The sequence below is a fragment of the Lycium barbarum genome, chromosome 11 (genome assembly GCF_019175385.1).
Source record: "Lycium barbarum isolate Lr01 chromosome 11, ASM1917538v2, whole genome shotgun sequence".
Lineage (NCBI taxonomy): Eukaryota > Viridiplantae > Streptophyta > Magnoliopsida > Solanales > Solanaceae > Lycium > Lycium barbarum.
The window spans coordinates 113551557-113559814 of record NC_083347.1 but is presented as its reverse complement, the minus strand read 5'-3'; the positions used below and the strand labels follow the sequence as shown (position 1 = coordinate 113559814).

General features: G+C 34.4%; 1 protein-coding gene across 1 annotated transcript; it reads left to right on the top strand.

Annotated features, from left to right (window-relative positions):
• The first annotated feature begins 672 nt into the window (after positions 1-672).
• On the top strand, positions 673-7240 carry LOC132618050 (probable prolyl 4-hydroxylase 10). The gene is made up of 8 exons (XM_060333109.1): positions 673-1009; positions 1944-2028; positions 3546-3643; positions 3727-3824; positions 5139-5268; positions 5350-5537; positions 6015-6101; positions 6959-7240. The coding sequence occupies exons 1-7, from the start codon at positions 813-815 to the stop codon at positions 6086-6088; spliced, it is 870 nt and encodes a 289-aa protein (XP_060189092.1). The 5' UTR covers positions 673-812; the 3' UTR covers positions 6089-6101; positions 6959-7240.
• Positions 7241-8258: the final 1018 nt, after the last annotated feature.

Sequence of the window (8258 nt, the reverse complement as noted above, 5' to 3'; positions counted from 1 at the left end):
CATAGGGGGGGGGGGGGGGGGGGGGGGGGGGGAGAGAGAGAGAGATTTTTAAAATGAAGAAGAAGTTGAACGGTAACTATCCTAGAATTAAGTCCACATTTAAAATTAAATTTTTTTCCTTAAAAAGCCTAAAATCGTGGGTATCCCATTAAGCCCAAATCTGATATATTTTGTAATTTTGTTGGTATATTTTGTAAATAAAAAAAAGTACCCTTATGTTTTGTAATATAGAATCTTAAATAAGTATTATTAGGTAATTTTAAGGGGACACCATACTTCACTGCAGCTCAAATTTCTACTTAATATTTGCACCCAATTCAATTTTAGGGTTTAAATTTCCTAATCCAAATTACAGACCTTTATATTCAGTAACAATAACAATAAAAACAATGGCAGTAAAAGTAAGACACATCCGGAGTTTATCTTGAAAATTGTCCAATTCCACTCTGGTCTTTGCCAGGGATAAGTTATCTCGGGATTAATTATTCCACCCTTCCACTAAAATAAAATAACACTACATTTCTGGATTAACTAATTCCGAAATTAATTATATTATCATTTTATATCAATCAAACATGAAATAAATTCATATCAAATATAAGTCGGGATTATTTAACCTTGCGCCCCAAAATTAAGGTAGGTGGGGGACAAAAAACAAAAAAAAAAAAGAACCAATAAGAAAATTTAAAGGCGGACACCATTTCTCAAGACTTTACTGTAAACTCAAAAATTCATATTTACACCGAATTCAAATTCAATTATAGGGTTAAATAAATTCCTAATCCAAATTACAAACCTTAAATTCACTAACAATGGCAGTGAAAGGAAGACACATACGAGGTTTATCTCGAAAATCATCAAATTCCACATTGGTCTTTGCGGTGTTTATTGGGTTATCTTTTCTCGTATTGATTCTTCTCGCTTTTGGAATATTTTCAATTCCTTTCACTTCTAAAGGATCTCAAAAAGCACATGATCTTAGCTCAATTGCTCATAATACAGTTGCAAGGTAAATTCTCATTTCATTCTTGGTTAATTTATAATCAACTTTTAAGTTTTTTTTTTTTTTTTTTTTTTACCATTGAATATTTCTTGTCGAAAGTTGTGGGATTTTATTAGCTTAATTGCTCATTTGAATCTTGGTTAATTGTTGCAGTGGCGGATCCAGAATTTAAATTTAACGAGTTCAACTTTTAAGAATTTTAGTGTATATATAGATATATACACAAACACGCACAAAAAAAAAAAAAAAAACCAACTATAACATACCCAGTGAAATCCCACAAGTGGGGTATATATATTTCGTGTTGAAAGTTATGGGTTTAGATTAGCTCAATTGCTCACAATGCAGTTGGAAGGTAATCCTCATTTGTTTTTTTGGTTAATTGTTGAAGAGACGGATCCAGAATTTAAATTTAATGGGTTGAATTCATTGTTATGTTAGAATGATGGGTTTAAATCTTATATTTGTTGAGATTTTAGTGTATTTTTAATTATATATATACACACACACTCCTTGTGAAAGTTACGGGTTCAGATAAACCCATAGTTGAAAGGCTATCAACTTTTAAGAACATTTTAGCATTGAATTCATTGTCCTGTTAAAATATAATATTTGTTGAGATTTTAGTAAGTGTGTTATATATATATATATATATATATATATATATCTATACTCATTGTCGAAAGTTATGACTTTATATAAACCCATAGTCGAAAGGCTATTAACTTCTAAGAATTTTTAGCATTGAATCCATTGTAATATTAAATTATGGGTTTAAATCTAATATTCGTTACATATTATATCTGTACTCAGTGTCGAAAGTTACGGGTTCAGATAAACCCTTAATTGAAAGGCTACGTCCGCCCCTGAATTGCTGGTTATTCTTTTTCCAGAATTGGATAGGGATCTGATAGTTTTATGGGATTTTGTTTTGCTGCAGACGAGATGATGATGGTGGAAAAGGAGATCAGTGGGCTGAAATGATTTCATGGGAACCAAGAGCTGTCGTCTACCATAACTTCTTGGTACTTCCATTAAGATTTTATATGTTTATTTCAATACATTTTGCACGAATAGCAGCATAGGAAGAGATGAATACTATCCTCTTTTAAGAGTTAATCTTGATGGGATTTCACAACTATTTTACCTTGGTGGAGGTGCCCACACAGGTGGAGCCAGGTTTTGAAGTTTATGGTTTCTGAACTGTTACCGAACCCTTCTTAGTTACTGGTATCGCAATTAAATATTTATACATATTGAATGAATTTTTTAATACAAATACAGGGTCTAAGCAAAAGTTGCTGGGTTCGTCCGAACCCGTAAGTAATACTCTACCTCTGCCCCTGGGTGCCCATGTGACTTCTGATGGACGTTTGATTATTCTAAATTAAGACTGGAGTCTTAATTTACTTAATGCATTCCAAGTTCAAACGACTGAAGTTACTCTGCTGACGTGATATTTCAGCCATGGATACTACTTCTAGAAAAGTAAAGTAATATTCTTGCGTAATGGCAAGGAAGACCTCATGTGTAGGAAATGAGAAATGCTTGCATTTAGCATTTTTTTACTACAAAATTTGGGAAGTGCACATTAGTTCTTAATTTGGATAAGATACAGATCAATGTAGATAGCTCACATGATGTAGTGAATTGAAAAAAAATCAAAGCTTCAGAAGGATGGCAACAGTTGATTCCCGTGTTCGTTTTCTTTCTTTAATCAGCATTGTTATTGAGTATGTAATTTGCTTCACTGCAAGTACCAAATGCACTTCTCTGCCATTTTAGGCCATGTAGATCACTTAAACATGTTTTTTTTCGCGATTATCAATAATAGTGAGGAAACTAGTATCGATATTGATACTAATGTCCTCATCATAGCATATCTCCGATGATGCGTTAGCTGATGTTCTGCTGTTTGTTATTTGATTATAACACACCCCTTCCTCCCCCACCACCCCCCCACCCCCACCCCCACAAAAAAAAAAAAAAGATGCATTACCAGCTCCCATATGGTAGTGTCTATGGAAAGAAAGGAACTGAATATAGTTTGAAGGACAATATATCTCTATTCTGAAAATTGAATCAGATTCTATATTTTTTATTTTCTTTTATTTTAGAATGGAAATTTTAAATGATGTTGAAATCCTGCTACAGTTTTTAGATACACTACATAGATAGGCAGGGTTCTACTTTTTTGTCTTTTGCTGGGGTGTAATAACAACATAAAACTCCCTTCATTTCAACTTATGTAGCTATTTAGGATGGGTATAGAAAGAAAAACTCTAGAATTTGTGATATTAAATATGCCAAGAGATTTCTGTTTGGCTATAAAAGCATGCCACATAAAATTGAACAGAGGTAGTTTATAATGCTGACCTTAAAAAAAGAAAGAAATGATTCATTGGCTGATATATTTCCTGGTATCTAGGAGTCGTTACTAGTGTTCTCATTAGAGCATATCTAATGCTGGATCTGTTGACCGATGCATTTACTGGTTTCTGAAGAAATTACTATTCTAAACTTATTCTTATTTTTTGGACAGTCAAAGGAAGAATGTGAATATCTGATTAATCTTGGCAAGCCTCATATGAAGAAGTCAACCGTTGTTGACAGTGCTACTGGCAAGAGTACAGATAGCAGGTAACCATCTCACGTGCTTGCTCTGCTGCTGGTCGGTTCTTTTTTCAATTGTCACTATTTTATCTTTTAAACCTCCGTGCCAGGGTTCGAACAAGTTCGGGAACATTTCTCGCCAGGGGACAAGATAAAATAGTCAGGACTATAGAGAAAAGGATTGCAGATTTTACCTTTATACCAGTAGGTATGCTGATTTTATAACGAAAGATGTGATTCTATGAATTTACATTGTGTTATTTGCTTATTACTCTGGGTATGTGAATTTGGCATGATGCTCGATCTAAGATTGGCCTTGAAGAAACCCATACAAGTTGATATATAATATAATACCACCTGTATCTTTTTTTGATGGAGAGGGAATTGGTTCTTTGATCTCAATATGAATCACATATAATGTCTGCTTTTACTTAGGAATTCCAGTTTGCTGGATTTAGCTGTATTTCCAGGGGAATATTCTTGTCGAGATCCTCTGCAGAAAGGGTCGTTTCTTTCAGCCTGCGAATGATTTTGCTTTTATTGATGGCTATTGGAGTTGTACGCATTTTCTCAGGAGAAGTTTTATCCTGATCCGAGAAGCAGTTCAGTTGCATAATGAATGGGTGGGATGAATTGGAAATTAATTGTACAACTTAAACTATACTTTTCAGATCCTGCAATGCAAAATCTGGATGTTAATAACTGGAGAAAATGTCAAAAATGGTCCCTTATGTTCGAGGGTAGGTTCAAAATAGTCCTTTTAAGTATGCACTGAGCAGTTTTGGTCCTCTATTTGCCAAAAAGTAACACTTACATTCTCTGTCAAGTTTTTGCAGTTTCTGCTTTTTTGATTTATTTCTAGAGTGGTGCAACTTTTTGAGGTGTAATTTCTGCTATTTTTACATCTTTTTAGTGTCTACTGCAGTTTTTTGTGTTGCATATTTTAGGATTTGATGGGACTTTCTTGGTGTTTATGGTTAAATCTTTTTTTCTCCATTGTTTCCGTCAAATCTTTAAAAAAGCAAGCTTGGTGCACAAAGCATCTCGCGTTAGCAGAGTCCGGGGCCCTGAAGGGCCGCACCCCAAGGGGTGTGATGTAGACAGTCTACCCTAATGCTTAGCTGCAAATTTGACAGACACTAAAGATGTTAACTTTTGGTAAACTTAAAGGACTAAAAATGCCCAGTGCATACCTAAGGGACTAAATTGTACTTACCATCAAACATAAGATGCTATTTTTGTCATTTGCTCTTAAGAACTGCTTCAAATTACTCCTCTACCCTACACGGACCATGAAATTTAGTGTTTATTCAAGGGCTGTCTTTCTTTTTTAAAAGGAGATATATATCATCTACATGGTTCAGCCGGACATGCATATTTATTTTCCTTGACACAGCGACACAGACAAACACAAACTTACTAAATTTGCCTCTTCAACTGCCCAACTATTTGACATGTGTGCCATCATGCAATGCCTTAAACTACATGTAATTATTGCTTCTGCTTCTGCTTCTGTCTGTAGAGCATGGTGAAGGTCTTCAAATTCTCCACTATGAAGTGGGGCAAAAGTATGAGCCACACTATGATTACTTTGCCGATGAGTTTAATACTATAAATGGTGGTCAACGCATTGCTACGGTTTTGATGTACTTGTAAGTGACCTTTCCTTGGTGAGGTTTATGGTTATGTATTTTTGTTAGTTACTCTAGTTAATTTCTCTTGCTGCACCACAGATCAGATGTTGAAGAAGGTGGAGAAACTGTATTTCCTGCTGCCAAGGGAAATTTTAGTGCGGTTCCTTGGTGGAATGAGCTATCTGAATGTGGAAAAGGTGGACTCTCTGTAAAACCAAAGATGGGTGATGCTTTGCTTTTCTGGAGCATGAAGCCTGATGCTACTCCTGATCCTTCAAGCCTGCACGGTGAGTAATTCCACTAAAGAGTAGGTTCTGATAATGGCTGCTGATTGATTTGTAGCCTGTTTGGCCAAGCTTATAAAATCGAAAGATTTTTCCAAAAGTGCTTTTCAAAAAAAGTACTTTTAGTGAGAAGCAGTTTATGTTTGGTTAATCAATTTGAAAAGTACTTTTGAGCAATAATTAGTGTTTGGCCAAGCTTTTAAAAAGTACTTCGCAGTGTATTTTCTCAAAAGTGTTTTAAAAAAGTACTTTGGGGGAGAAGCTACTTTTTTCAGCTTCTCGAAACAGCTTCTGCTTCTACTCTTAAAATCTTGGCCAAACACCTCAACTTTTATAAAAGGCACTTCTTCTGATTAAAAAAGCACTTTTGGCCTTGGAGAAGCTTGGCCAAACAGGCTAGAACAACCACTCTACAATTTAGCAGAGCTTATGACTACTATTTGTTGACAAATAAGTTCAATTATCTATGTCTTGTTGTAGGTGGGTGCCCCGTGATTAAGGGTAACAAATGGTCATCTACGAAATGGATGCGTATTCATGAATACAAGGTTTAACCTACCGCAAAAGGTAAACATGTCCCTTTTACTGAGGGTAATTAAAAGCAGAATTAATGCATTTATGACCTCTTGCGCAAGTTTTACAAAATCACCCTTTATGTTTCTTCTTCGTGAACCTCACAATTATGAGGCTTCATGCTTATTGTAGCTATGCCAGAGGCATCTATTAGGAAGTGATTTTCCAACTCTTTGAATGTATCCTTGAGCGATGTTCCCTGGTATTAGTCCCTAGAGACCCAAACTGTAGGATTAGCTCCTTGCGGACGAACATTAAACTAATTTATGAACATACTACGTAAACTTTATTTGTGAGCTACATAATAAGTAACTGTGTCCACCACGAATAGATGGGAGGAATTCACCTAGTGTTGTACTAAGACCTCATGGTGCTCAACCCACTTCATTGACCATTAGGCCACACCCTTGGGTGCTACATGGTATATCCCTTAATTTTATTGGGTGTGACTAGCTCTGGCATTTCTTGGATAATTGTTATTCATTTTTTTGCTCTAGCTCTTTTTATTCGTTATCAAGAAACTTTTAGTCGATTTACTTTGTAGTGAATAAACAAAGGAAGCAAAATTAATAGTGTCAACCATTTCCTTTCACATTACAAAATTTAGTTGCCATCTAGAATACCGGTGTACCTTTAGCATTACTGCATGAAGTCCTCTGCATGTCCATTTTCTTTATTTACTCGTCCAAATTTAGTTTTAGTTATTCTCCTAACTGAGGTAGAGAGGTAGAAAATGGATGAATCATTTTTGTGTAAAATTCCTAAACCTGTCTATCAACAGTTTATCAATTTGTCATCTATAGATTGTAGATTTATTGTGTTCTTTAGATTTGACGATATTGTTTATGCAGGTCCACTTGTGAGTTTGGATGCACTAGCTGTTGTACGATTTGTATCAAAAGTGGTTATAATCATATAGTTTCAGAGGAGCGCAGTTTTATACTCCGATGGTACTATTTCCTTCAAACTTTTTCTGTTCTTCTTCCTTTTTTTTGTTTTCATAACATTGGAGCTTACAGAATTAGTATTTGTTAGTTTTCATTGTATTTTATCATAGTTGTATTAAATACAGTCGATTAAACACTGCACAGAGGTTTATATATGAAATGAGAATTATAGCTATTTATACAGTATCTGGTATGTACTCTGTACTCGAGTTTACAAGAATTAAGCCCTTCACGCGCTTGGTTTTTGTGAAAATCACACAATTGGCCAACTTAGCGAAAAGTGTCTAAATGACACAGTCTAGCCCTATGACATGTGTCTAAATGAAACAACATTTAGTTGAGATGTGTAAGTCAAAAATCTGGACGATCACAAGGGGCACCGATGGGTTTGTCCTTTATTTTCTATCAGAAAAGTCTTTATCTTTTATTATTATGTCACTTGGAAGGTCTTTTTTTCTTTCTTTGGTATCCGACTACTTTTAAATGACACGGTTCTTGATTTTTAAGCCAAAAATAAATAAATTATTAAACTCAATCCATTTTAATCAAAAACCTCATACCCAACCAATTACTCTACCCATAAAATCCTTTTATATGCTAATCAAATGTCAGGTCCAAAATTACAGGCATGGTACCTATAATTGAATTTTGGTCGCTTAAATTCATAGAAACTGGAATTCATTTTCAATTTTTGGTGCTAACAAAAAAAAAATGATTAATTGAAGTTAAATGACCCCTTTCAAATTTAATAATCTTTTCGTTCCTTTTAACTTAACACACTTAACTGTTAGCAGACAAGCTCTTGCAAAAAATTCACCAAACAAAAATATAGCTTCATAATAATTTAATTACTCCATTGTATCAATTATTTATAATTTTTGTGAAAGATAGTTCCCGAGAGTCTAAAACCATCTCAGATGGTGCTTCCAAACTCTCTCTACTTAAACATATTTATGTTCAAAGCATTTATTATTATTCTTCAGAAAAGGTATCTGCTTAGCATATAAAGAAATTTTCGAACACTCGTTTAGCATATAGAAAGATTTTACGGGTCGGATATTGAATTAGATAAAGAGGTTTTTCGTTAAAATGAGCAGGCTTTAATATTTTTCTTACTTTTAGCTTAACAAATCAAGTGTCATGTCATTAAAAATAGTCAGATATATACAGTCAGACATCTCTATAACGACATCCGTATATAACA

Bases quoted from the DNA above. Each gene is read 5' to 3' on its own strand.
- LOC132618050 (XM_060333109.1), top strand. From the start codon at position 813: ATGGCAGTGAAAGGAAGACACATACGAGGTTTATCTCGAAAATCATCA. The intron at 3,644-3,726 runs GTAACCATCTCA...CCTCCGTGCCAG, and splicing joins GGCAAGAGTACAGATAGCAG to GGTTCGAACAAGTTCGGGAA. The intron at 5,538-6,014 runs GTGAGTAATTCC...GTCTTGTTGTAG, and splicing joins TGATCCTTCAAGCCTGCACG to GTGGGTGCCCCGTGATTAAG.